The 16,533-nt window shown below is 43.0% G+C and overlaps 1 protein-coding gene across 2 annotated transcripts in view; it reads left to right on the forward strand.

The window, feature by feature from the left end:
• Positions 1 to 16,533, forward strand: part of SETBP1 (SET binding protein 1) — a 270,172-nt gene that overhangs the window by 45,408 nt on the left and 208,231 nt on the right. The window contains exon 3 of one of the 2 annotated variants that reach the window (XM_082301923.1): positions 5,797 to 5,880. The exons of the other annotated variant lie outside the window; for it this stretch is intronic. Within the exon in view, the coding sequence (XP_082158049.1) occupies positions 5,797 to 5,880 (84 nt within the window). The remainder of the gene's footprint in view (positions 1 to 5,796; positions 5,881 to 16,533) is intronic. 2 annotated transcript variants of the gene reach the window in all.

The raw sequence follows: 16,533 nt of genomic DNA on the forward strand, positions 1-16,533 counted from the left end.
ATTTAATGTTTTCAGTTTCTGTTTATCTAAGGTTCTCTGAATTTGAGAGAGCTTGCTTGCTTCCTCAGCCATGTCTGTTCTGAATATCAGATCAGTGTGACACACGAAAAGCAAAGACAATTAGGCTATGACACGTCTTCAGTAAAAACTCATGGGAAATGTGCATCAAGACACAGAGATGGCTTTGAAAATTTCAGTCCTTTTTCTTCATCTATTCACATTTCAGCACAAAAAAAAAATATTTTTCAAGTCTGACCTCCTCTAGCAAGCCCTCCATTTTGGGCTGTGCATCCAAGGAGGACAGAACTTTCAAAGTCTGATTCTTTCAAACGTGGCAGCTGAAAAGAAGAAAATTAGGACAGGCAAATCCAAACAGTACTTTTACAAATGGTATTTATCTCTTTTTTTTCTCTTTCCTGTGTATGTCTATATTATACTTTTCCACCTGCCTTCAAAGAGAAGCTGATAAAAAGGATTTGCTTGGCCTTTTTGTTGCTGAAGGGTGAAGGGTGCCATTTTTGTGTAGTGCTGCAAGACAGATTCTGCAAGTGAAACTACCCCAGCAGGGGCAATCCTGCCCAGAGGGGACAACTCCAGGGACTGAAGCAGGTTTTCTTTTTTTTTCCTTTGCTCTCCTTTGTAGATTTGTTGTGCTGTGGGATCAGGTCCTTTGTGGCATGTAGGAGTGGGGTTTATGGAGCAATCAACTCCATCAGCAGTAGCAGCAATCACATAATGCTTCAGTCTTTTGTAATAGATTTTGTGTGTGTGACCTGAAAGTATGGCCAGGAGGGAAGGGGATGTGAAATGTTGTCTTTTTTTTTTTTTTTTTTTTTTTTTTTTTTAAAGTTGGAAAGAGTCTGTCTGAGTTCCTTTATGCTTTTCAGGCTCAAGGATGAGAGAGAGCGTGTGTACGTGTGCGCGTCTGTGCCCATACATTTGCTCAAGTGGGAAAAAACCCTGTTTGTGGTTCACACAGGAGGAATTTCTAATGGAGACAACAGTGCTGAGCAGAAAGGCACATCCTGATCTCTAGCAAGTGAGGGGCACTTTGGTGGACACACGCACACAACACATACTCTCCGGGCGCTCTGCATAATACGTGCAGAGCGCTGCCCTTTAATGAACGTAACCTATGGTGGCTGGGATGCAGCCGGCCAGACCTCACCATTAATAAACTGGGAACATTCTTCTCCTTTTTAGTCCCTTTCAATGCCAGCCCTGCGTTTTGATCTCCCTTGAATGCTGCTCCCCCTCATTTGGGGCTCCAATTCTGAGAAGATTTGACGCATTGTTTGAGGTCGCAGGATGTCGGATTGATTTCGGAGCTTTTGTATTGACTCCAGGCTCCTGAATGAAGCTGTCATGTGTGTCTGTGGTTGGCTAGCAGGCTGTCCGGCTGCAAGCTGTGCCTTCCTTTGTTGTTTAGGCCTCATTGAGCTGAGGGAAGAGGCTCATTTCAGGGTGATTTACCACCACCCAAACACCAGCTGTCTGTTGTACTGCCGCTTGCCTCCACCTTGGATTCAGTTCTTGTTTCCCTTCCTTTCCCCCCTTCTCTCCCGCTCTACCACTGTAGGCACTTGGGTACTGCTTCTTCAAAATGTGTGGATCACCCTGACAGAACAGAGGATAAAACATAGCAAACACTGAATGTGTTTTTCTTCCTAATGGCATTTATGTAGCCATGGGGATTTTGAGAGTTCGCTGTTGCAGTGCTATACATAGACTCAAAGAATAATATCCCATGTTGAAAGGGACACACAAGGATCATCAAGTCCAACTCCTGGCCCTGCACAGGACAGCCCCAAGAATCACACTGTGTGTCTGAGAACTTTGTCCAAATGCTTTTTGGGCTGTGGCAGTCTTGGGGCCTTTCCCTGGGGTGATTCCAGTGCCCGACCACCCTCTGAGTGCTTGTGCCAGCTCCCTGGGGAAGAAGCTGCTTACAGTATTTTCAATGGCTGTTGCTCAAAAGAGAGTAAGGCTGTTGAAAACTGAGTAGGTTAGAGCCCAGCTGGACCTGTCAGCCTCTGCAAGGTGCACGGCACAGTGCTAAGCGGAGCCCACATCTGGAGCTGAGCTTTCCAGCCACAAACTTGGAAGACAGGATCCTACTGTTAATCCCAGCCAGCAACTCCAGAGCACAGAGCCTGGCAGCTCCCTGGAGGCCAGCCGGTGCCATGTGCCTCGTGTCTGACTCCTTTAAACAGGGCTGGCAGCTCCACACGGGATGGCTCTGGGCAACGCCGCAGTGATTTGTGTGTGCCCTGCGCCTCCCCCGGAGCCGCTGGCGTGAAGCGAGTTGTGACCGACCCTCATTTGACTTCTGGGTGATGCAGTTCAGTGTTTCTCGACCACAGGCTGTTAAAACTGGCAACTGCTCAGCTCCTGACACACGTGCAGCTGAGATAATTAAGCCTGTTACTATTATCATGGTTTTTCTTATTTTTCTGCAAACTTTGTGTAACTGCTGGAGCCATGGTGCAAGGAGGTGCGTGAGGCCAGCCAGATTCCCTGTAAGAGGTGGAATAATAGGACATATGTCAAGGAGCCTTCTTGCTCTTTGCCTTGGGAAGGGTGATGTCTGGTGGTGGATGTGAGCCAGCAGAAGACAAAGTGAGCTTCCCTGTTGGAAAACCTTGTGCCTACCTGCTTCTAAACAACAGCACCTCATGTTATGAATAGGCCAGGAAACGTAGAAGTTATTCTTCGTGAATTAAGACCAAACATCTATAGTACCTGGTCAGGTGTGGCTCCTCTCTTTGTGATGTTCTCCTCTCCTTCCCCTGTGAGCATCAGGATGAAGGGAGGAGGGAAATATTAGGAGGCAACAACCACAGCAGGATAGCCCCAGCGAGGTGTTTTAATTTCTTAACAAAATCCTTGGGCACTAGAAACTGTAAAACAACATACAGATAAACAAACAAGAACTCACTAACCCTTAGCACCCTGGAGGGCTCTGTTTCAGATCACTGAATAAAAGCTGAAGCTGCACATGCATGTTTAATGTAACACAAGGCGTGTGCTGTGGAAAAGCGTGCTTTCCTCTAATCTGGTTCCAGACAGAAGCATCCAAACAGAAGCCCCTTTCCCTATCCCCACTGAACTGCTTGGTGTGTGTGAGGAAACCCCTGAATGACAAGGCCTCCATCTGCTCTGGAACAGAGTTGCGACTGGCTGCAAATGTTGTCCATATGCTTTTTTTTTTCCTTTTGCCTTTCAACTTAGCTGCCTAATGTTAGACACCTATCTGCAAATTAAGCATCTGCTCATAAGAAGCTTTCCTAAAATAAGGTGGAGATAGTAGCTCATTCATCCAATGCACATTAGGCGAGGAGCATCTGCAGCTGGGAAATGAGGTGGGATTATTTATCCAGTGCATTGCTTTCATTTGGTTTTTTTTCTTAGGGAATGGAAGAGACCCTTCATTCTTGTATTGTCAGAGGAAAAGAAAAAAACCCTCAGGTTTTGGGTTTGTATTTCCCTTGTGCTCTTGGTTTTCCAGGTTGTTATGGGCAACATCTTGTGAATTCTCTGTGTTAAATAAAACTGGTGATACTCCCATTTGGATAGGAGAACATGGCCATGGTTTCCCTTGAGCTCAGGTGGCATTAGAGCCATAGAAGGGCCTAAAAGTGGGAGGTTTTTTCCTTGTCTTGTGTTTAAAAAAAGAATTGGATTATCTTTTCTATGTAATGACTTTGCAGAGGGCAGTGGGACAAGCTGATCATCAATGCAGTGTATGTGGATGTAGTTTCCTAACCACAAGCATGTGTTAATGCTATAGCCACCCCAAGGTACCCAGTGGCCTTTTGGGAAATGTGTGACTCTCTCCTAGGTCCTTTTATAGCTCCAACTTGTGTCATATACTGTGGGGTGTCTTGAAGTTGTTCTGTGGTGAGACAAAGGAGTGTCTCCCTGTGCCTCAGTTTCCTATCACTAACATAGTATTTTAATAAACTTGCTTTAACTTCTAGTTTAATCACTTATTTCTGGGAAATAATTTTTGACTTTAACAGATTACAGACTAGTTGTTGAAGGACTGTAGTAATGGCGCAAGAGCAAAATACCTTTGACAGATGGGAGTCACAGGCAGGGGATGCCAGTTGGAAGAAGTCTCCCAAAAACTTCAGTTTGACAGGTTGTAATATTTGCAGCCCAAATATGAGGCATTTTGGGTAGTTATCAGATTAGGTATCAGTACAGCCTTTTCAATGTCTTTGGTTTTTCCCAGATTCTCTTTTGGAAGGAGTGAAAAATATAATTTCTGCACATTATCTGACCTTGCTGGGACTTGTGACATGCTGAGCTCACCAAGTAAGAAATGTCCCCACACCTGGCAGGTTGCAGGCTCTCCCAAGGTGACCAAAAGTTTATCTGCCTGTTTGTAATTCCTGCCACCAAGGGTCATCTCTCTGCTGTGCCCTGACATTGAGCAATGGCTGCAATTCCTTTTAATTGTGCCCTTTCCTTTCCTCATCATTTAGGGCAGAGCACTTCCACTTGGCTAAACTCGCTAACTGTGTTGGGACCTCCTTTTCTATATAAAGCAATCCATCTAAAATCTTGTGACTGTTCATGGCTGCACATGAGCAGACTCTCCCTCTGTTTCCCAGCGAATGCCAAGAGTGTTTATTTTACAACTGTAGACAGCAAAAGTCTGAAAGTAGCCAATGTCTTTTTGTGCATGCCTGTGGAAAAAAATAGTAATTGTGGTACATTTGTGGGGACTCCACTGGCTGGTTTTGACTCCATGAAGTTTAAATTCAAGCAGCATTTTAACCAAACCTGGAATCCCTAGTCCTTTCTTCCATGGTGATTTATCAAGATGTCCAGGTTTGACAAGGAACAAAAATACTTTGGTGAAGAACCAAAGTGACTCAAATAATCCCCAGAAAACAACCCTGTTAATATGAGGAACCTTACTGTTTGGATCACAGTCAGTCTGATGGGTTTTCAACAAAAATAAAGGTGTCTGAGCTCAGCTTCTCTCTCAAACTGTTGGTTACAGGTAAAAGGAGAGTGAATGGACTCTGTTTCTTAGCAAATCACTGTTGGTCTGAGCATCCATCCCTGGATGTGTCCAAGGCCAGGTTGCCTGGAGCTTGGAACAACCCGTGTAGGGGAATATGTCCCTACCGGTGGCAGGGGGTGAAACTGGGTGATCTCTAAGGTCCCTTCCAACCCAAACATTCCATGATTCTGTGTCATAGGCACGCCAGGGTCTGTGCCAGCAGTGTTAGGTGAGGGTGGGCTCTTGGATGCCTGGCATGGGTTTACCAGGAGTGATGTGGACCCATTGTTCTACTGAGAGTAAGTCACTGCTGGAGATTTTATTTCACCAAATCTGGGCTCATTAAAAGCAAGTAGGCATTAACTTGGTAAAAATGAACAGAAAAGGTAATGTATAAGCTTTTCCTCATGTCGCTTCAGTTTGATATTTGTACTGTCTGAGCCTTCTAGACTTGTTCCTGTTCATGCAAGTGTATGAAAAACATGGGTTAAAATAACGTGTTTCTTTTCAGCTTTTCTTTCCCACTGTCTTTTTCTACACACCTTGCTTTCCTTCTGGCTCAGTGTGACTTCCCTAATGCTGTGATATTATCCTTTGGGAAAGCCTTCTTGGCAGCTTGAGAGCTAACCTTCTGTGAAAGAGAGCCTCCCAGCAATGCAGGAAGAGTCCACAGGCTTCCTTAATGCCCTTTCTTCCCCTGCTCCTGACCATAAATACAAGCCTCTTGGTCTTCAGTGATTTGGATTGTGCTGATGTTTTTCCTTCCTTGTCTCTTATAGGGAAAAGTCATTGGAGATGCAAAACTTCTTATGAGTTGTGGTTGCAGAAAAGGGAAAAATTCTCAAGCAAAAGACTCAGATCAGGTCAGTCAATATGTACCCTAACTGGTGAAATCTAAGAATATCTTAACATCTGGTGGATTTTATATCTGTTGTTGCGTATCAGAATTCCTGGACACAAACAGAGTCCTTGGCATGATTGACAATGGTACAACATTAATGTTTTTGTGTTTGTTATTTGTAGAAAAACCCTCAAGCAAGATCAGGGATTCATTGCACTAGGAAAAGTTAATGCCCTAGCCTGGCTTAGTCCCATCTGGTTTATTTATTCATGAATTCTGTTTCTTTATAAAAAATCCACTCCAGGCAATGCCTTTCCTTAAAGAATATTGCATTTCCTTGCTGGCTAAATGCATGCAACCTTTGGTCTCCTACTGTAGCTGCCTGGATGGGTGGTAGTTCATTGCATGCTTTTGTTCTGAAGTGACACCATTACAAGGACATTCTTTATTGGGGTTCCTCATGACAAACATGTAAGAACTTGTTCACAAACCAATGGCCAGATTTCAATATTCATTACTTGGAATGAATGGCTCCTTATTCTAAAATTGGTCAATTTGACATTGGTGGGATTGCTGCTAGGGTTCAGTAATTGCAAGTGAGGCGGACTATGCTTGGAATAACAGCCAGCTGGTGGTCTCTTCCTTCCCACTACACTTGGCACTTATTCAGATCAGCCAAGTTCATCCCTTTCAAAAGTTTTTGGTTCTTATGGCCTCCTGTCTTTGTAGCTAAAGTTTAATTTGAATCTGGAGATCATTCTTTCCAAAGATTAAACAAAATTTGATTTCAGACTTAACATTTTGTAAAATTAGGTCACCCAATATTAAAAGTGGCAGAGTGAAGCAGTTGGTCTCAAATATCAAATAACTTTGCTCTCTGTTGTATCTCATGGACAACCTGTGACCGGGTACAGACCTGAGGCATATTCAAAGTGTCCATGAAGTTCCAGAAACTCCTGATAGTGTCCTGAAGGGAAAAGAGATGAATTCTCAGGAAGAAAAGTCTTCTTTATCTTCAACAGGCATGTTCATCAACTTTAATTAATAATAGTGTCTCTAACCCTGATTTTGTTAATGTTTGAAATCTGAGAACAGATCTGTCTTATCTATAAACACATCCATCCATCTACCTATTCTGCAGTATTCTCTGTTGAGAGGAATGTCGGTCACACTTACAAGTTCTTTGTAGAATTGAGTCTTTCATTGATTTGCTTTGTTTTGCTTGAGTACTTTTATTACTCTTTTCAAAATAACAAATTAGTTGTCATGAGCTATATTGTCAGTTTATCATCAAGACAAGGATTCATATTATTTTTCTTTAAAAGGCTAGTTTCCCATCCTCTCAAATGAAAGCTTAATATTCTCATGTTTAGGTTCTAACACACCAGGGGAAAATTAATTTAGAAATAAACACTCTTACCAATCTTAGTCTTTTGTATTTTGATGTACTCTGGTTGAATCACTTTTAGTTTGCAAGGGGACCAGAACACTGTTAAACCACTGGTATAGATTAGAAAAAAAAAATGGAACATCTTGATTGCAGAGGGGTTTTACAAAGCATTATCTCTAACAAACCCTGGGTAGTAGACCGAAAACTCACAAATGGCAGTATTTTAATCAAAGTGTAGGCAATAGCTTTCAGAGGGAAAAAAAATATCCCATTCTCTTTGATGTTTTCTGGAACAGTGATAAAATATTTTTTGCATTCAGTTACTTTCTGCGATCGAACTTTTGGTGCCTGATGATGTGTCGACCATATCAGTACCTCTTTATTTGCTGTATCAACATAAACTATTGGGCAAGTTCTTGCTTCAGAGGCTGCAAAGCTCATTCGTCATGCCCCTGGCAGGGTCCTGTCTGTATTTCAGGGGATAGGAGGTAGATGGAGAGGAAACTAGTACAGGAGGGTGGGTGGCAGTGTGGAACATTTGTCTGTGAATGCAGGACCTCAGCTCAGCTTATAAATTATCCCCTGGGCCTTGTAGATAAACACAGACTTCTATGGTGACATCGGCTGGGAAAGGCAAACACTTGCCAATGATTGTGGGCTAATCCTTCAGGACACTAATTGCCAGAAAACCAAGGAAGCATTATTTTAGGCACAGCTTGTTTCACTTTGTGAAGGGGAAAAACAGTGCACTGGCTTTAGTTTTGTTTGCAGAGCTCTACCCCCAGCTCCTGCACCCTGTCTCAGATTTTAAAGATTTACCTTCATTATTGTTATTGCTGTTGGGGCCGTTTTGTTTTTTTTTCTTTCCTGTCCTTGCTTTGTGTTTCACTGTGCTGCGTCTGTAAAGTTTTGTGAATATGCAACTAAGTTTTCATTTGCATGAATGTACACATAAATAGCTATGTGGTTTTTATACCATTAGTTATTTAAAATTTTGGTTTTAAAGTCACCAACTACTTTCCGGCTGAAATTTTTGTGAAAGCTGATGCTTTGCAAAGAGTTTATTTTTCTTTTATTCCTTCAAGTCAATTTGGAAACTGGCAAAAAATCCTAAACACACTGCCCCACTGGGAAAAAATCCCCAGCTAAACCAAGCCATAACCTCATTGCCAAGGATTTAATTTACTGACATTTCTTACTACACCCTGGAGAAGATGAGACTGAAGGGAGATCTCACTGCAGTTACAACTTCCTTGTGAGGGGAAGAGGAGGGGCAGACACTGATTTCTTCACTCTTGTGACCAGACAGGACTTGAGGAAACAACATGAAGCTGAAACAGAGGAGGTTTAGGTTGGATATCAGGAGAAGGTTCTTCCCCCAGAGGGTGCTGGGCACTGCCCAGGCTCCCCAGGAAATGGTCACAGCCCCAAGGCTGCCAGAGCTCCAGGAGTGTTTGGACAACGCTCCCAGGGATGCACAGGGTGGGATTTTTGGGGTGTTTGTGCAGGACTAAGACTTGAACTCGATGATCTTAATGGGTCCCTTCCGGCTCAGAATATTCTGTGATTCTGTGATTCTCCAGGATGCCTCTAGAAGCAATGGCACTTCCTTGACCTGAGCTCTGCTTCCCTGCGTTTGGCAGTCAAAGACACCAACTCCCTGCATGGTATTTTCCATGGTGAAAGTCACCAGCGTGTAAAATCTGGACCTGTCAAGGGCAGAAGTCCAAACAGGCTCACATGGGGCTGGGTTTTCACACCAGGCACAAGGAACCCAACCTTCCAGTCGGATTTGCACCAGACCAGGAGAAGGACTGGTGGTGTGTGTTCTGTGGCCTCCCAGTCTAAGTCAAACCCTGCATGATGGCGTGAAAGGGTAAAAAGCACAATAAAAATCCCACAAAAGCTTTGAAATCCTCAAAGAGCTGAGTGTAATGAAGAACTAAAGTAGCATCTCCTGTGGATGGTCTCGAGCAAGCCTTGGGTCAGTGAAGAAGGATAACTGAAAGGAGTCCCAAGATAAGACCACCTCTTGCCAGCAAAACCCCCATGTCCTTGCCTGCCTTTGGCACTGTTGCCTGCTGTTTGTGTGTTTTGTGGGAGTAAAATTTATCCATGCTCTGAGGCCCAGAACCAAGTCTCTGCACCACAAGCATCCTGCTGTAATTGTAAGGTTCATATATGCCCTTCAGAGTGCTTATTAGTTTCCCATTAGTTTATGCCTCCCCATAATGCTATAAAGTTATAACATTGCTTATTATTTGAGGGGCATTGTTGCTTAAGAATGGCAGTCCTGGACTAGGATTTCATTGTGCCAAGTAGCATACTAACACAAAGAAGGAAAGATGTTTCCCAGGAAGCAATTTCATTTGTGTGCTTTCTGAGGAAAACAAAAATGTAATTTAAGAACAGGAGGGAAATGTGTGGGTGGGCAAATAATGTGCATTTTAGAGTTATGCATTAGGTTAAGAGCCAAAAGTAGCAGAGTGTTCCATATCCTCAGCACGTGCAGCTCTGCCCTCTGAAGGTTTAGTTTTACTTGCTTTCCATTGCTTCTCCCAAAAGGTGGGTGACTCGTCAGTGTTTAACTGCTCTTATCCTTTGATTTGCTGTTGTTGTTGTTGTTGTTCTAGAGGTCTTTTTATCTTTTCTTTTTTTTTTTTTTTTCCCGCCTATTTGCTTAACTTTTCTGGTGGTTCCTGTGAGATCAAGTGCTACTGAGAAGTCAGATCCCCTTTTTCTTCTGTGTGTTTGGTTTTGGTTTTAATACGACAAATGTATGCCTCCTCTGGAAATGGTATCCATGCTGCAGAGTAATTATTTAGTGAATGGTGGATCCAGTTCATATTGGCAAGGATCAGATTAATCATTATTAATCATGACCCCTCCGACAGTAACCTCATCCTTTGCCTAAGTGCTGCTCTTTATTAAGAAGTAAAAGCTATTAGAGAATGGCTGAGCCACTGCTTTCGTTGTACCAGCACGGGGCTCAGGACTTCTGGCAGGAGGCAGAGGAACTCAGTTCAAAGCTAAAAATAGATGCACATGGCCCATGTTCCAGAAATGAAATAGGCAGCTTCCCCTGTGGGCTGCTTCAGCCTCATCTGTGTGTCCTCCTTTCCCCTGAAGTCCAACAAGATTTTGACTCTTTCCAAAGGTTGAATTCAGTGTTAGAGATTAAATAATCTCTCTCAGACTTTTTTTTGTTTGTCTACTGATTTTTTTTTTTTCCTTTTTAAACTGAAGTAGATTCCAGTATAATCGAATGCATATGCAGTCCTTGCAAGGATAAGATTTTAAGGTCCATTTTAAGATCGTGGTTGAAGCAGATTTCAACAGCTCGGAAGACTGACTAGGAGATCAGTTTCCTGGGACTCCAGTGGTACCAAGCAGAGCCTAAATCAAGCACCCTTTTTGAGGACTTATGCATTTCTTGAAGAAACACTGTGTTCTTGAGGTGAGGCATGCAGTGATGTTCATCTTGTCCAAAACAGTTGTGAGTAGCCAAACTTTTCTCTCCAAGTCACTGGACTGGGGTTCGCAGATTTACAATGTATGTGTCAGAACAGAGATTTCTGTCACCAGAGATCTGCTGAGAGTAAGGAGTAGTTTAATTCATAATTATTCTGGTTTCCCTAGCAGTTATAGGTTCTTTTTAAGAAGGTGAAACAGAGCTATCCATTGATGTTGTCGTTGTTGCAGCAAAAGTGCAATGACTTTAGTGCTGGATTGAAACCAATCTCCACAACCTTCCCACCCCACAAAGTCCACCTTAATTACTTTTTAAATGTTTTCACTGTCTGTGTGGAATTCCAGGACAAAATCCTTTAGGAGAGAAAAGGAAAGAAAAACATCTTTTGTCTCCATCTAGCTCTTCATTACCCAGCTAGTAACAGCAGAAAATTGGAGCAAACCTGCCACACTATTTTGATCTTTGCCAAAACTGTTGTGGGAATAACACTGTTCAATGGTTGAAGGAATTTACAGAAGAATAAAAGTAAAAGCAAAGATGAAGGGACCAATACAAATTCTGTGGTAAAATGCTGTCAAATTTTATGTGTTCAGGGCTACTGATAATTTCCCATCTTAAAAAAATAGGGTGGGAGTTTGTAGGGGAGGAGGGTAAAAAGTGTATAAATAAACCCACCTCTTTAAATAGCAAACTGGCCTGGCCTGAATTGTGCCAGAGCTAAGTTCCTTTGGCAGACAGCACTGTAATATCTGCTGAGGGTGTAGTTCAGAACTGAGACCAAAATTTGGAGAATCTGCCTTACCCTTGCTGGCTCTCCGTTGCATTCTTCCACTTGTTAGCAAGAAATTCACTGAGGCATGAAATGAAGGAGTGCAAAGGCTCCCATGTTTCATCTGAGCAAATCTGGATTACACCCCTTCAGTTAATGTTTCTCTCTGCTAAAAGAAATAAGAGTAATAAAAATAAATTAAAGCATTGGCTAACTTGGAATTACTTGGGTAGAATGAAGCAGGAAGAGAGAATTGGGGGAGTGAAGGTATGTTGTCTACTGTCCCTTGTGCCCAAGTTTATGGCAGAGTTTGAATCTCTGCTTAAAAAAAATCATTTAATTCTGCACAGGTTATAAAGAGCCTAAAAAAAAGTACAATTCAAAGAGAGATGATGCTACATGTCTGAGGTGTCTGGGCAGTAAAGTGCTCTTAAAAACAGTTTGTTGATTGAAGCAGGGTAGGAGATCATACAAAGAACTTGGAACTATAAGAAAGTGTCCCAGCATCCTCTGAGAACTCATAGAAGTGTTATATATAGCACCACTGATTCAAACACGGCCCTTTTGGCATTAATGCCTATTAAAAGCAATCCTTATACCTCTGTCATTATGCTCATCTAACCAATTAAATTTTTAATATTCAAAATACTCATATAATGCTTGTGCATCTTGTTCTTCCTGCCATGTCAGAGTGTTTCCCCCTCTGTGATACAAGTGTTGGACTTAGCAAGGTGGATCACCTTTGCTGATCCATTCACTTGCTGCTGGTGGTGCTCTAAGAGGAAAGAAGTTCCATTTGGTGAACCAAAATGCTGCAGAAAATATAATGTCAGAAATGTTTTCTAAAAGCTGGAATCCTCTCAGTGGGATCTGTCTGGGGACAAGAGGAGTTTCAACAACAGATTCCCCAGATGCCTTTTCCCTGGACCTCCCAATTTCATACAGCAGTTGTGTCCTGGTAATTTCTGGATCTGGTGATGAGCATCTGGTGGCTGGGAAAATTTTTTAGTTTCATTCATCTGTTGGGAGGGATTGAAGCAGCTGTAAAGTGGAAGCTGTGGGTATAAGTCCCCATTCTTCGGATTTGTGTATGTTTTGGAGGGATAATATTGTGAAAGTAACTTCCCAAATGTAAACCTCTGAACAAAAGAGATTGAGGTTATGGGTGTCCTTGGCAAGTTCAGCTCCAGTAGGTTTGGCTTGCAGTGGGTTACACCTTTCTTCACACAATGCCATTGGTAAGCTGACATTTCTAATGACCTTTTATAATCACTTATTTCCTTTTCTCACTCATTTTATGAATAGTCTTGTACTCACTTCAAGCCTCTTACTGTTCGTATTAATTTCGGAGTGGGTTGGGCTTCCTGTAAAATATAACACAGTGTAGACTGAAGTTCAATAGAACTTTTCCTTTCTACAGGAAAAGGGAGACCAAAACACTCATAGTGCCTTTTTTGCAGCAAAGGATTCAGCAGTGCAGTCAGCAAATTGCCTTTTTTCTTTTTCCTTTGAGGTACTTCTGAATGTGTGCATTAACACAGTGCCCTGCCCCTGTTCAGGACATAAAGATTGGGGCTCTGACCTTTTCTAGTGAGTGATGATCCCACGGCACTTCCCCTCCTGAGCTGGAGCTGGTGATGATGTTTTGTCCAGCCTCTCATTCAGGATATGTCTTCTGCCAACTTTACTTGACCCTCTGCCTTCAGTGGGACATATCGTTCTTGACTTCCTGCCCTAAATTGCTGTGTACTGCCACCTTGCATTGATGGGTCCTTTGTTCCACCTCGGAGGTAGGTTCATTTTGGTGGTAGATGAAGGGAAGCCATACTGTTTCAAAAAGCAATTTGAGGGCCCTCTGAATGAAAAGTGTTGCTCACATGAAAAATATTATTGTTACCAATTGTCATCCTCAGCCTCAAATGCTGAATTTGAAAGGGTCATTTATACTCCTCAAAGGCAAACATGCACCAGTGTTTAAACTTTTTAACACCAGTGTGTTTAAAGAGAGCTAAAGCAGCTGAGGAAAATGCTGTCTCATGGAACTTAGGCTCTGAAATCCCAGGGAACATTAATAACTATTCTGTTGTTTTCACTGATCTCTCTTCATGGATGGGGAGGGAAAGAGTGATCCCATACCTTCTGCCTTAGCAGCTTATCTGCTGTCCGGAGACAGTCAGGGCAGGATATGGACGGATGAGGAAAAGGCCTGGGTGAAGATTTGGACTTGTCCATTTGATAATGATATAGGAAGGACCATTTTCTTCATTATTCTCTGATATTCTGGCTGCCTTTCATGGAATCACAGAATCATAGAATGTTAAGGGGTTGGAATGGATCTTAGAAACCATCTAGACCCAGCCCTTCCCTGCCGTGGTCAGGGACACCTCCCACTAGACCAGGTTGCTCAGGGCCTTATCCAACCTGGCTTTGGGCATTGCCAGGGTTGGGACATCCACAACCCCCCCTGGGCAACCTGTGCCAGTGTCTCACCACCCTCACAGTGAAAATTTTCTTCTTAATACCAAACCTAAATTTCTCCTCTTACAACTTGTACCCTTTACTTCTTGTCCTATCACTTCAATTCCTGATGAGGAGTCCCTGTCTAGCTTCCCTCTAATCCCTCTTCACATACTGAAACGTAGCTATGAGGTCTCCACAAAATCTTCTCTTCTCCAGGCTGAACAACCCCACCTTTGCTGCCTTTCCCACTCTGTCCTGTTCCCATTTCCCCTTAGCAGATGCCAGCATGTGAAGACACCCTGTCAGGGTCAGACTCAGTCAGCCACCTTTTAGATGACAGATGTCGCATGAATCCAGATCCCATCTCCTCTGAGGTTCATGCAAACTGAGCGGCCTGCTCAGAGCTGCTGAGAAGAGCTCTGAGGTGCAAGGGAAGTGCAAAGGCTTCGTGGAGGGTGGCAGATGGAGGGAAGGACCTGCCCGTTGGTTGGAGTGTTGTGCTCGAAGCTTTGTGGAGCACTTCTCGCCTGTCTCAGTCAGCATGGGTGAAAAATGAAACCCAAGCAGGATGGTGGCAGGTTGCACCCTCCTTTTAGTGACATTTTACCAGTCAATGTCAAGACGATGAAATTCAGGTCCTATATTTCAGCAGGTCATCTGTCTGGAATTGTACCCAACGTGTTTGTTCTGCATTCAGCAAATATTTGGTTCTACACTGGTTATACATGGAAAATGTATTCAGTTAAATTTTCCATCAGCTCGGGCTCTTGGGGAGCTTGTTCTGATGTTGGGTCAACCATGGTGACAGGAGCCTTTTTGCATTGCTCCATCTAAATAGGCCTTTGTTCCTTATATCTTTTTACTCCCTACTATATTCTGCTTCATGGGTTTCTTGTTCTTGAATATGAGTCTGGTTTGGTAAGTGACAGTAGATACATGTGTACCTCTGGTTTAAAGTCTCTTTATATCGGTCAAAATCAGTTTTTAAAACATTACCTCCTGGAAACCACTCAGAAAGCTCTGTCAAATAAAACTGAAACCAAAGTGGTCTTTGTAGAAGGAAAAAAAAAATCCCTCGTGCAGGGGAGAATTCATTCAAGCTGTAGTTTGAAAGTGTTTAAAGCAGGTGGAAAAAGAAGAGGTTCAGTGCCTATGGAGTCAGCTCACCCTTCAGAGATGCTCAGTCTGTCACAGGTTTCCCACACAACCAGTTGTGATTTAATTCCTGCAGAACCTCAGCTCTCTTATAAAGAAAGCGGTGAAAGCAGCACTGATATCCTTCATGTTAAAGACTGGGGAGTACTTGGATATTGGCGTGGGGTAGGGCTTGCCTGAGGTGGGTTAACTCTAGCTTGGAATATATAACAGCTCCTACTAGCCTCATGACAGAGGGGTATTTTATTCTTTTTCTTTTATGTTGTATCTTAAGAAGAAACAGACAAAATTGTGATCTAAAGTAACGGGAAAAGAAAAAAAACCAACTCAAATGCCGTATGATTCGCTGCAGAACTAAATCCCCTTGGCAACTGGTCCCAGCCTGGAGAATATATTCACAGCTGGGTTATAAACCCTCAGAACCAGCCAACATAACCTTAACTAACACAACATTACTAAGGCACTGCTGTAATAGGATCATTCTGCTATGGCTCCTGGGCATGTTTTAAGTGTCATCAATTTAGTCTACAACTGGAGGCTGTTAAGTGCAAAACCATTTTAGCAACTGCATCTTATATGCAGGAATGATTGAATATTAATGGCTTTCCTTTTGTTGAGGAAAAACACAGAGAGGAAAGTGAAAATCCACAGGAAACCTCACTGTCTGTCCTCGAGTAGTGAAGTTCATTTTTGGAGGACAGCAGGATCAGCTAGCAGCTGAGTGTTGGAGTAGGAGGCCAGGAAATTGGCTCTCAGTCTCCAGCACTGATCTTGTGTACAAACTTAGCCAAGTTATTTCACCTTAGTTTTCCTTCTCAGCTTTATCTCTCCAAGGAAGTGAGTTATTTGACAGAGTAGTTATTTCACTCCCTTGCTGGAACAAGTTAGACTCCACCAGCACAACACTGAGAGCAAATAGGAGTAAGCTATGAGGGATGTGGCTCAGTGTTTTGTCCCACCAAAGACACCCATCTCGGCTATTTTGGTAGCTGATGTTAAGCACTTTAAAAAGAGCTCGAAATGTTTTGCAGCTGATAAAATTAACTTTCCTAACCCTATGTGCTCCTCAGTATTCCCCAAGCTGCTCGATCTTTTACCGTGTCATCGTGGGAAATCAAGTTTCCATTTGGATACAGATACTTGTGTTGTCTATAGTGCTGTGGGGCAAGACTTGTGTGAGTCTCCTGAGGCTCCTGACAAGGAGGTGGTAACCACTTTCCATGAACTTTACATTACATGGTGCTGAAAGGTCGGAGTTTTAGGACTCCTGTGGTTTGACCTCGGAAGACTGACTGAGTGAGGTGTTGTCAAGGCACCCATGTCTCCCTGCACTGACACTCTTGGGAATGGAGGGAGTGTTGAACACTGGCTATCTTCATAAGGAAATTAATTGAAATCTCTCTCAACATCCTCCCAGCATGTCAGTGGT

The sequence above is a fragment of the Coloeus monedula genome (genome assembly GCF_965178545.1).
Source record: "Coloeus monedula genome assembly, chromosome: Z".
NCBI classification, from domain to species: Eukaryota; Metazoa; Chordata; class Aves; order Passeriformes; family Corvidae; genus Coloeus; species Coloeus monedula.